Source organism: Malus sylvestris, chromosome 3, assembly GCF_916048215.2.
Source record: "Malus sylvestris chromosome 3, drMalSylv7.2, whole genome shotgun sequence".
In the NCBI taxonomy this organism is placed as follows: Eukaryota; Viridiplantae; Streptophyta; class Magnoliopsida; order Rosales; family Rosaceae; genus Malus; species Malus sylvestris.
In genome coordinates this window covers 32,421,808-32,434,323 of record NC_062262.1, presented here as the reverse complement: position 1 = coordinate 32,434,323, position 12,516 = coordinate 32,421,808, and the positions used below count along the sequence as shown (strand labels likewise).

General features: G+C 39.2%; 2 protein-coding genes and 1 pseudogene across 2 annotated transcripts in view; 2 read left to right on the top strand and 1 right to left on the bottom strand.

Moving 5' to 3' along the window:
• The window catches only part of LOC126616499 (probable LRR receptor-like serine/threonine-protein kinase At1g53420), an 87,374-nt gene that overhangs the window by 41,950 nt on the left and 32,908 nt on the right, over window positions 1-12,516 (bottom strand). The gene's annotated exons all lie outside the window — the stretch shown is intronic.
• LOC126617183 (uncharacterized) lies at window positions 3,656-4,698 on the top strand. Its single transcript, XM_050285220.1, has 2 exons — window positions 3,656-3,957; window positions 4,332-4,698. Exons 1-2 carry the CDS (start codon window positions 3,656-3,658, stop codon window positions 4,696-4,698), a joined length of 669 nt encoding a protein of 222 aa, XP_050141177.1.
• Window positions 4,873-5,451, top strand: LOC126617182 (cell wall / vacuolar inhibitor of fructosidase 1-like; annotated as a pseudogene).

Below are 12,516 nucleotides of genomic sequence, written 5' to 3'. Positions count from 1 at the left end.
TAGAAGAGTATATAATCCTCATCATTTGTTTATTCATCATTAACTGATGCTTACTAATTTGTATCGTATCGTTTTATTTTGGCAGGCTTTTCGGGGAGTTGAAAAAAAAGTGTACACAACAGGATGAAGCCTGAAGGATCAATTATAGAGGCTTGGGTTCAATATGAGTCGCTTACATTTTGTGGAATGTATATAAAAGATGTGGATATGACTTTCAATTGTCCTTAGCGCAATAAGGACAACAGTGTGAGAAAGGCTAAACTTTATGTTCTTGCCCAAAGCGCACGACCCTTTGGAGATCTTGTACGAGGTGAGTCATTTTCCAAAAATGACATGGAGGTAGCGCATTTGTTCGTATTGAACAATTGTGACTAGACAATGACATACCTAGATGAGCATGAAGAGATGATGAAGCGAGAACATCCATCACATTTGTATGCCAAGAAACACCATGAATTGTTTCCACATTGGTTTCTCGAACATGATTCGAAAACCTCGACGAGCGGAAATTCTAATGTTCAAGAAATAGGATCATGACGATCCACAAGACTCAACACGACGATGAGTGGAGTGGCACCACCCCTACAGAGCACCACCATGGCAACCACATTCGGCAAAACCCACGGTGCCAAGGCCACGGTCCAAGCCATGCCATTTCAAGCTTCAAGGGCCCAAGTCCAAGCCGAGCTGGCTTAAGCCACCCAAACCCAACGCAAGCTCAATACGCTGCCAAGCCAAGCCCTAACCTAGCGCCCACGTGCGCCACATGACGAGCAGCCCACTCCCGTGGCCCAGCCTGCTCCCGCGGCCCAACCTACTTCCATGGCCTTTCAAGCAGTTCCCACCGGTCCAAGACTGGTTTAACCATCCTAGCTTTAAATTTATGAGCCTACGATTGAACTGAGGGTATTTTCACCACATTTCTTTGCAGATTTGACATTCCATAATTCGAATCTCATGCTCGGAGTCTACCACACTTCTACTACTCAAGGAGATGCATTCCTTCCAAACTCTTCTAATCCGAATGACGAACAACACTTGTCTCGACAAGTCATAGAGTTGACAAGCGCCCTTGCACAACAGACGACCTTGGTGAATCATCTTTTACAGCATGCCAAGATCCAACATGCCCTAGACAGGGTGTCTCGAAGTAAGACAAGGGCAGACAAGGAACCTCTCCAGCAGCGTCCCGGTAAGTAGTCACTCGACCAGCAAAGAATCGAATGTTCGGGCAGTGTACACTTTCGATTGGGCCCTCGAGATAACGTATACTTTCGCCTTAGCGCACGGAAGAGCGTGTACTCTCAGCTAGGCCCACAGACGAGCATACATTCACGGTTGGGGCCACACTCCGATAATCAACATGAGCAGCCTTCCAAGTAAAGCATTCATTCACGACTAGGCCCTCAATGAGCATTATCCACATCATATCGGAGTAGGCAGCACAACGGACGGAGAGAAACGGTCACTTAATCCAGCTCAAGTTCAACCGGCAGCTTGCGAATAATTCCCTCGCCTGTTAGAAACATACCACATGCACCGTTGTCGAGGCATAGACGAACCGAGCACGTAGAATAACAGCCTAGACTAGCAGGTCAAGATCAGAAGAGATAAAGATTCGGAGAGACACTTGAATCACTACCGAAACACGATGGTCCTTTATCGAAACAACAATGCTCTTATGTGCAATTCGCCACCACTTTGTAAGGCGAGGCGTAAGATTGGTTCCACACCCTACCGTCACGGTCCATCCAGAGTTTTGATGATCTTTCCTTGGTTTTCACCAAAGAATACTCATCCTATAGCTCGATCAAGAAAAAGTATAACCATTTTTTCAATATGAAGAATAATCCAAATGAGTTGCTCTGCGATTACGTAAAGAGGTTCAAGGCAGAGAAGGTAAAGATAGTTGGATGCGACGACTCGATAGCAAGTGCAGCCTTCCAAAAATGACTCCCAGTAGACCACCCACTGTTCAGATAATTGATCATGAAAGAATATCTAACTTTGACAGACTCTTTCGATCTGGCAGAGAAGCATGCACTTTGGGACGAGGCTCGATGAGCAGACAAGGCGCCTAAGCAACCTCAAAAAGAGTCAGCAGTGGCTCAAAAGAAGGAGGACGATAAACAATACAACAAAAACAGGCAGAATGCCAAACGTAGAGACCGTCCCACGACCAAGGAAGGCCCGACAACCAATAATTACTCTAAGTTCTCAATCCCGATCCACCAAATCCTTCGCAACATTAAGAACAAGCCATGGTTCAAGCTGCCAAAATAATCAAAGAGAGATACTTCTAAGTTGGATCATACCAAGTATTGTGCATTCCACCAAGGTCTCGGTCACATAACCAATGACTGCTACACATGGAAGAACTACTTGAAGAAGCTCGTGAAAGAAGGCAAGGTCGACAGGTACTTGGACAAGCCAACTGCGCAGCTTAGAAAGCCACAAACCAAGATGATTTGAATCAATGGCATTTTCTCCGAATCCGAGCATTTGGGGGCCACCAACAACTCCAAAAAAAAGGAAGATTCAGCAAGCTCTACTAATCTCATAGGTCTAAGCAGTCGACACCTAACATGGACCCATTGTTGGCTTCACTGAGCAGGATGCAGAAGACGTCAACTTTCTACATAACGACGCACTAGTAGTATCTGTCCAACTAGCCCATGCTATAGTCGATAGAATGATGGTTGATAATGGAAGTGTAGTCAACCTACTTCAACTCTCAGTAATTCAGAATATGGGCTTGGAAAGCACAATCATACACCAAGTAGAAATACTCACCGGATTCAACGGGCACACCTCGACCGTCATCAGCCACATCACACTTGACATGAAAACACCGCCAATTGTCTCAAAGTAGACGTTCACGATCGTAAGCGACCATTCTCCCTACAATGAGATTCTTGGGAGACCTTGGCTGATCAAGCTGGATGCCGTCAGTTTCGTCAAGTATCAAAAAATTCGATTTTGTATCCCTGGAGGAGGAGGAGGAGCAATCAAGTCTGGTCGGGCCGCATCTCGACGATGCACTGTGCAAGTATTGAATGAATAAAAGAATAAGACCTTTACCCCTTTAGAGGCTACCGAGGTCCGAAAAGACGACGAAGTTACGCAATAGCAATTACAGTAACTGGATCAAGAAGATGGTGCCCAAGCAGACGAGATAAGATGGAAACCTAAAGAGGACACCGAGGACATCATTCTTGATCCCCAGCAACCGGAAAAGATGGCTAAAATCAGCTCACGTCTGACCTTAGCAAAGAAGGAAGAACTCATGGCTTTCTTTAGGGAAAATCGTGATATCTTGCCACAAGCTACATGTCAACCCCGCTGCCAAACTGGTGATCCAAAAAAGAAGGCATTTTGCACCCGAACGAGTGACAATCATCGAAGCAAAAATTGACAAGCTACTGAAGGCCGAATTCATAGAAGAGGTAGCACACTTAACATGGCTTGCCAACGTCGTGCTAGTAAAGAAGAAAGAGAATGGAAAATGAAGGGTTTGTGTAGACTACACCGACCTTAACAAAGCATGCCCAAAGATCCTTATCCACTTCCCCAAATAGATCTATTAGTAGATTCAACTTCTGGGAACTAGCTGCTCAGTTTCTTGGACGCCTATTCCGACTACAACCAAATAGCCATGTATGAGCCCGACAAGGAGAAAATCACGTTCGTAATTGAGCGAGGCACCTACTGCTACAAGGTCATGCCCTTTGGTCTCAAAAATGTGAAAGCCACTTACCAAAGGTTAGTAAACATGATGTTCAAGAAGCAAATTGGAGTAACCATGGAAGTCTACGTTGATGACATCATGGTGAAGGGTAAGCAGCGGTTAGACCACATTGCCAACCTGGCGGAAACTTTCAACATCCTTAGAAAGTACAAGATGAAGCTCAGTCTTGCCAAATGCATGTTTGGAGTATCTTCAGGCAGATTCTTAAGGTACTTAGTAACCCAACGAAGAATCGAAGCACATCCCAAGAAAATCCGAGTGATCCTAGAAATGAAATATTCAACCACCTTGAAGGAAATCCAAAGCTTGACTGGATGAGATAGGGCACAACGAGACAAATGGGATGATGAGTGCGAAAAAGCTTTCCAAGACCTGAAGAAGTATCTTACATCACTTCCCTTACTATCGAATCCATAAGCAGCAGAGGACTTATACATCTACTTGGCAGTCTCAAAAGTAGCAATGAGCTCTACCTTCATACGAGAAAAGTTAGGGGCCCAACTATCGGTATTCTACACTTCTAAAGCTCTTCTCGATGAGGAAACTAGATACCTGAAGATCGAAAAGTTAATTTTGGCACTAGTTTGAAGCTCAAACCATACTTTCAAGCTCATACAGTCATCGTCATGACTCAGTATCCTTTACGATCAATCCTACATGGTCCAGACACCTCTCAACAAGTGATGAAATGGGCGTTGGAATTTGGCCAATACGGTCTTGGTTTCCGACCCCACATGGCGTTAAAGGCCCAAGCCTTGGCGGACTTCATAACAGAATTCACGCCTAGCCTAGGCGACGTAACAGAGCGGCCCAACGATGCCCTGGAGACAGCTGAGCACGCCCTCACCATGCCTACTTTACCCGATGGAGAGTTCTGGCATTTGCACGTCGACAGCGTATCCAACTACAAAGGCTCAGGAGCAGACGTGGCCCTTGTTTCTTTGTTTTAACTTTTAAGGAATTATGTTGACATAACTCTGATTGGGTTTTGATGTGATAAGATTTCTATCCTAGGTTAGCCTTCTTGTATTGCTATATATACCCCCCATATTCTATAAGCCAACCACAACATACCGAAGTCCTGAAGTTTACCCTATTTTTTTGTGCGCACCAGAAAAGAAAAGATGAAGAATAATTCGTACTCTCCTTCAGCAAAAGTACTGATAATTCTCATTCAATTTGTTTGTCTAGTTGTCTTTCTTCCAAATAGCCACTGCAACAGGCTGACGGTCTTCTTTCCAATGGATGCCAATCTGATAGCACAAACATGCAACCAAACACCATATCCTGATCTTTGCATCTCTACACTTCAATCAGACCCTTGAAGCGCCAAAGCAGATGTCAAGGGCTTAGGCATCATAATGGTTGATGTAGTTAAGGCTAAGGCACCCGAAGCTAATCTCCGACTCCAGGAGCTGTTCGATAAAGAGCTAGGAAATTTACCCGCACAAAATTGCAGAGTTAACTACTACGATATTTTCCGACTTGATATTCCTCAAGCCGTTGAAGCTTTCCCTAAAGGTGACTATAAGTTAGCAGAGCTAGGCATGACTAATGTCGTCGCAAACGTAGATTCATGCGAAAGACGTTTTTCCGGTGGCAGTCCTTTCAAAGACGAAAGCCAAGCTCTCCATGATGTTACTTATGTGGCTGCAGCAATTGCCAAAGTTTTGTGCTCTTGGGGCTCGTTTACTAATCCGTAATCAGATTGAGGAGAATTGAATTGAAGAGGAATTGGATTGAGAGGGAATCAAAATTAGATTCTTGTTAAAGTTGTTTACTAAACTATCTGGAATCGGAGTAAGAATGATATTGGTTTCGTATAACTTGTTTACTAATTTACCTAAATCGGAATAAAAACTAGCTTGATTACTAAATTGTCCTTGTTAAAATAAATTATTCTGGTCATCTTCCGCAAGGCTCAACTATCTCCCTACCTGTTCACAAAATCACGCCACCAAGTCCCCGATATACCTATTGCGTATTATTTGGGTAGACATTTAATTTGTTTATTTTCTTTGGTAATCGGCATTTAATTTGTTTAAGTAATTTTTTTTGGAGCCTTATGTATGGAGACAAAAATATATAAATATTTCAACTCTCCTAGTTTTTAAACAATTCTAGGAGAGACAAAAACAATAACCTAAAATATGGAAACATTTTTTTAAAATATCAATCGTACCCTAAACAATAATGTTTATTATTGTAGCCCAGCCCATACAACTTTAAAGAAATTAGTTTGTGTCATCAACTCAAATCCTCATCGACCATTTTTGTAGGATCATTTTTGAAATTATATATAGAATCAGTTTGTATCCTTTATTTCTAGAATTCATCCAACCTGTCATCGACTATTTTTGCAGAATTAGTTTAAAATACACGCAGCATCAATTTTGTATACTTTTCAGTCAAATCGGTTTTTTATATTTTTAACAAAACTACATACATTTTTATGACAAAAAAAAAATTCTGATTATACACCCTTGGCGATTATTCAAGGGATAACACAAATCAAAATCTTGCTAATTACCTCCAAAATCGATATCAATCAATAAATTATGATTTATTCGTTTGGAGAAACCTCCTAATTTCGTTGTTCTTTGTTGGTTTCATTTAAAGTGGAGGCTTGTACCCTTGTGCATAGCTATTGATTTTTAAGAGGGTAATACTAGAGAGACTAAATTTGAAAACTAAATTTACAAACTAAATGATGTGTCACCAATAGGAATGAGCACGTTTATCAACGTTTAAGTAATAAACCAATCATCAACTTTCATGTCCTTTAGTTTCTAAAATTTAGTCTACAAATTTAGTGTCCCTAACATTACCCTTTTAATAGTACAAATCTTCCCTTCCTTTTAGCTTCATGATAGGATTTTTAGTACCTACAAAAAGAAGGTTAAAATCACACAAAATACTAGCAAGAGTACAAGGATATTGTAGTATAAATGCTCATGCAAGGTCGTTATCCACAATGACCATTTAAATAAAAGAAAACTAATAAAAAGGGCTTGAAAACTTTGAGTTTTAACAATAAGGACAAAATAAAGGGTAAATTGAATAGTACCATGATTGACTTTTTAGTGTAAAAATGTGGTTTTTTTGTTAAAGTGAACAGTACCGAAAGTTTTTTGTTAAAGTTCTCTTTAAATAATTTATGTAAAAACAATTCCTAATTAACTACTTAAAATTAAAAATTGAGAAATGAGATTTTGAATTTGGGTAATATTAAAAACAAATAGTAAATTCGCCCAAAATTAATACGATAAAAGAAAAGAGTTTTAAATACCAATTTATAAAAGCACTAAGGTTCCGCCATCACCTAGCAATCCTATGTATTTTTATCAATTACTTATAATCTACACATACCACTTTGAAGGTAAGGTTTTCCTAATATATATTCTAGTTGGAACTTCCAAAATAGAACATATATCTAATATGCAATCCGTCCGGACGTGAAGAGACTCATTATGTTTTGTGAAACCCTTTGAAAAATCATGCAACCCTTAAGACGTGGTGTTCATCTTAAGTGAAATTACAATTATCAACCACTAGAAGCCAACGTCAATTTCAGGGAACCTTTCGACCAAAATTGCATCAAATTACTTTTCTAATTAAAGATCCTAATGGTGATCCAGCATTAAGACAATTATATAGTTTAAGCACAGTGATCAATAATTCAAAGCATGCATGTAATCAATCATAAGCAATCAAATAAAAATTACATATTCATGTTAAGGCTTAAGGCTTTGCCCTAACAAAACGGATTAGTTACGCACATTCATAATTAAAATCATAGAAAATATTATTATGAAGAAAGAGAATGATAACTCCTTAAAATAAAAGTTTGAAATTCTTCAAGAACCCTAGCCAATTTCCTATCTCCAAAGTCCGATAAAAGAGAAGGTAGAAAAGCTAGGGCCGGCCAAAGCCTTATATCCTCTACATAAGCTATTGCATAATCCCTAAATAAAAGTCTTTTGTTCCAACAAGGAAACCAAATAATAATACAATATACTAGAAAATAAAGGCCTAATTAAGCTAGGAGAATCTCCAAGGGAATTGTCCAGCCACGTTTTAGCCTCAAATATCCTCCAAATCCAGCCCATGATAGCTTGTTTTAAAGATTGGAACATTCTGAACACACCTCCAGAAGGGGCCAAAACCAAAATAGGCTATCTTGGGCTCCACAACTCGCAATTAAGCCCAAAATGTCACTTTTTCAGCACAGCGCATTGCTCATTTATTCTATTGCCAGAAAATAACCGACTGGTGGAAAATTTTGATATTTTGACATGATCAAGCTAAGTAACTCATGAACGTCTTCGAACTGAAATTACTCCAAAATTCATCCATATGATCACGTTTTGCTCCAGAGGAAATCGAAAGTTCTATATTGAAAATACAATTCAAAGTATAAAAATTCTTCCAAAATAATAGCCAAAATATACTAAGAAGATGATTAAATATATAATATAAAATCTACTCATCACTTCGCTTGTAGCCAAAACAATATTTTATTCACAAAAAACGAGTACAGCTCAACCTTCAAAGGATCCGTTCGGGTCATTTAAGCATAAAATATGATTTTTCATATCTTAATTTTTTTTTTTTACAAGTGAACCTAAAAGGGTAAGGTTTTTACCTATCATACTACTATAAATAAAGGTACAATAGGGTGATACAACACACATCTCAACAATTAAATCACTCTTTTCTCTCTCACTACCGCCGGCCCCCCTTTCTCTGTTGCCTTAGAATAGTTCGATCACCTACAACACGTTATCAACATGCTCTTGCCAGAAGTTAAGGAACTGAAGGATTGTAGGAGGAGGCTATCTTCTACAAAAATTCAATGGCTTTTATTTGTTTTCTGCTAATCAGATACGTTTAAAATAAAGGAAGATATTTGAAACGTCCACGAAGCATGAAAATATTCCCCATGATGCATAAACCTCTCTATATTTATATTTTACTTCCAATATATATATATATATGTATATATATATATATGTTTCATGCATTACGCAATTATTTTGCTATGTAAAATTTGTGAGTCAAAGCATATAAATAAATTAGAAGCAATCCTAGGGTTTTTCAAACCCTAATTATGTCGAAAAGAAAATTAAAAAAATTGGGCACGGTGCGGCATAGTCGTTGCACCACCAGCATGGCAGTAGCCTTCTAAGCCTTGTTGTAGCCACACGGACACCCCCAGGCCTTCGGCCTAATTGACCTGCATGGGCCCGAAGCCCAACTTGCTCTCTAAGGAAGCCCGCAGCTTTCCTGGACTTGTCCTTGTGAACCCAGCGCACATTCCCAGCAGCAGCCCTGCACCCCGGCCCGCTTCCGGCATCTCAATCTACTGGGCTTAGCTCTCCCCGACCCGGACCCAGCCTCGGCTAGGCTTTCCACGCCAACCCAAGGCCAGCATTCCACTGGGCATGACCCGTGCCCCCTCCCCCCATTCGGCCCAAAAGCCAGCAGTTGTTGTTGTTGGCCTCACTTGTCTCAGCATGTGGCCTATAGCCACTTATGGGCTGCTATTGCAGCCACACTCAAGCCTAAACCCTTTTTGGGCTATGCTTTTTAGACCCAATGCTATTATTTAGCATTCTAAATAATTTTAACCTAAATGTTATTATTATTATTTTTGCTTCCACGATCGACCTCATTTGGCCCCAATCTATTGAATTAATTATAAGTGACTTGCAGTCCATTAATCTGATAATGAATCCAAAATTATTGACCTGAAGATCACTTTTGGTAATTAACGATTCAATAGTTTACTTTTATTCTTTGAACCATTGACATCCTTTCGTAGTCCTGAAGCACTCACACTTGAGTTCCCAAAGAAACTCTTAATAGGTAAATAACTCCTAATAGGAATATAAGAGATATTCCTAGATCTACTAGTATTTACACAATCACACTCATATTCTAAATATGACTGCAACATGAATTTTGTTTTATGTTATTTTATTAAAATTTAGTTTTCTTCGTTTTAACTTTTAAGGAATTATGTTGACATATCTGATTGGGTTTTGATGTGATAAGATTTGTATCCTAGTTTAGCCTTCTTGTTTTGCTATATATATGTGCACCATACTATAAGCCAACCACAACATATCGAAACCCTGAATTAGTTTACCCCGTACAGTCTATGGGGATGAATAATGAATGATTCGAACTCTCCACCAACAGAAGCACTAATATTTCTCATTCAAATTGTTTGTCTAGTTGTCTTTCTTCCAACGAGCCAATGCAGCAGGCCGGCGGTCTTCAACCCAATGGATGCCAATCTGATCCAACAAACATGTAACCAAACACCATATCACAACTTTGCTCAATGGCATTTAATTTGTTTAAGTAATTTTTCTTTGTTTGAAAATTACCAAATTCAAATCCTAATTATTTATGTGTGTGTGTATAGATAATTGTTATTGGCACTCTAAAAGGAAATTTTTTTAAAATGTCATATGAACTTATACCCATTTTTCTATTTGTCATATAAACTGAAATTTTAAGCAATTTGTCATACCAACTTTCCGAAATCATCAATTTGTCATCTCACCCAAATTCCATTAAGTTTTCCATCCAAAATAAGTCATGTGCCACATGACTTGTGTTCAGGAATATTTGTGTGATTTTTAACACCCCACTTCCTTCTATTAAGTTGCATTCAATCAAAACAATTCTAGAGTGTTCAGTTTAGCATGTCATGAAATCAAATTTTATATGGGCTTTGTAATATGAGAAACGAGTTGAGGTTTGGTGCCAAAAATGGACTTGTAGATGCATATACACTGCTCGAACACAACAATTCACATGAATACCCTCGAACACAAAATTTAAGGGTTTAACTAAAGAAAAGTAAAGAACTTGTAAAAAGATCTTAAATGATAGAAATAGCCTTGAACACAAGTCATATGCCTCGCACATGATTTATTTTGGATGGAAAACTTAACGAAGTTAGGATAAGATGACAAATTGATGATTTCAAAAAATTGGTATGACAAAATTGCTTAAAATTTTAGTTTATATGACAAATTGAAAAAGGTGTACAAGTTCATATGACGTTTCAAAAATTATCCCCACTCTAAAAATTTAATTGTCTATTTTATTTTTTTTTTATTTAAAAGAAAATATACAGAAAACCAACCAGACTGATAAATTTTTGGCGCAAGTAATAATATCACTCAGTATTAAAAATAGTGTAGTCTCTTCAACCTACTACTTTCATACCCATCCCATGATCCCATCCCCTTAGTCCTGCTTAGTGTAATATTGTCGCTTGTTTTAAAACTATAGTACTAATTTTATTTTTTTTAAATCTAGGTAAATTTATAATTGGTCTGTGATGGCTTCTACATCCACCATCTGTGAGAGAAAATTTGTGTAGGGGTTGTCTTGCCACTGAACTTTGTTGAGTGATATTACAATACACTCAAAACTCACCATGTGATAAGTCTTAAATTGTTGTGGTCTATTTTTATCTGACAAACTAGAGAGGGCCGGCGGCAGTGGGAGAGAGAGAAGAGAGATGTGTGTTTGTAGAATTGTAGGGGAATGTGTGTGTTGTTATCCCTCCTACATTGTGCCTTTATTTATAGTAGTAAAGGGAGAGAAGATATTCCTTCTCCTCCAAGTAATACAAGTTGTAATAGGAAAGGATAACTAGAATCAAATCTAATCTAGGATTTACACAATCATACTTATTCTAGGAATGTTTACAACACTCCCCCTTGAGTGTACAAATACTTAAGGTAGATTCAGCATCATGCAGAAGTTGAGGAAGTCGACTCGTCGGCACTGATTCCAAGGAACAACGCTTATTCTCAATAAGGTAGGAACTTGCATAAGTAGTAAGTCTCACTAAAAAACCCTAAGGTTATGGCAAAAACCCAAGTAGGGACAAAATCCATAGTCTAAGGAAAAATGCGTGAGAAATGCAAAGTCAAAAGAAACGTCTACAGGACGTCATCAGGGATATGACCAGCCCAAGGTGGGTGCCTCGTTAAAACCTAGTTAGGTAGCAAAAACCCAGTGGGAAAAATGCTCCTAATCGTAGGGAAAAAGAGTACATTAAGATCAAGCAAGTATCCAGAAGATACTCCCCCTGAGTTTGACATAATTCCAAAGAGAAATAGAAAAGTTACAACTCAGAAAGTTTACGCATACCAATTCCATGAACAAGCTTCTGAAACGTCGCATTCGGTAGTGATTTGGTGAAGAGGTCGGCCAGATTGTCTTGTGATCGGATTTGCGTGACTTCAATCTTCTGATGCTCTTGCTGTTGATGTGTAAAGAAGAACTTTGGCGCAATATGCTTGGTGTTGTCTCCTTTGATGTAACCCTTCTTGAGCTGTTCGATGCAAGCTGCGTTGTCTTCAAAAATCGTCGTCAGGGCATTAACGGTGGGATGAAGATCACAAGAGCTTCGAATATGGCCCACTACTGCTCTCAACCAAAAGTATTCCCGAGTTGCTTCATGTAAGGCGAGAATTTCAGCATGGTTAGACGAAGTGGCAACTAAGGTCTGTTTAGTTGACCTCCAAGATATTGCGGTGCCTCCAACGGTAAAGACATAACCCGTTTGAGAACGCGCCTTGTGCGGATCAGATAAGTATCCAACGTCGGCATAACCAACAAGGCGAGAATCAACCCGATGAGCATAGGGTGCGGCATCACTCGAGGATTCGTAGGGATAGAATAAGCCCAAATCCGTAGTACCCTTAAGGTAACGGAAGATGTTTTTCACGCCAGTC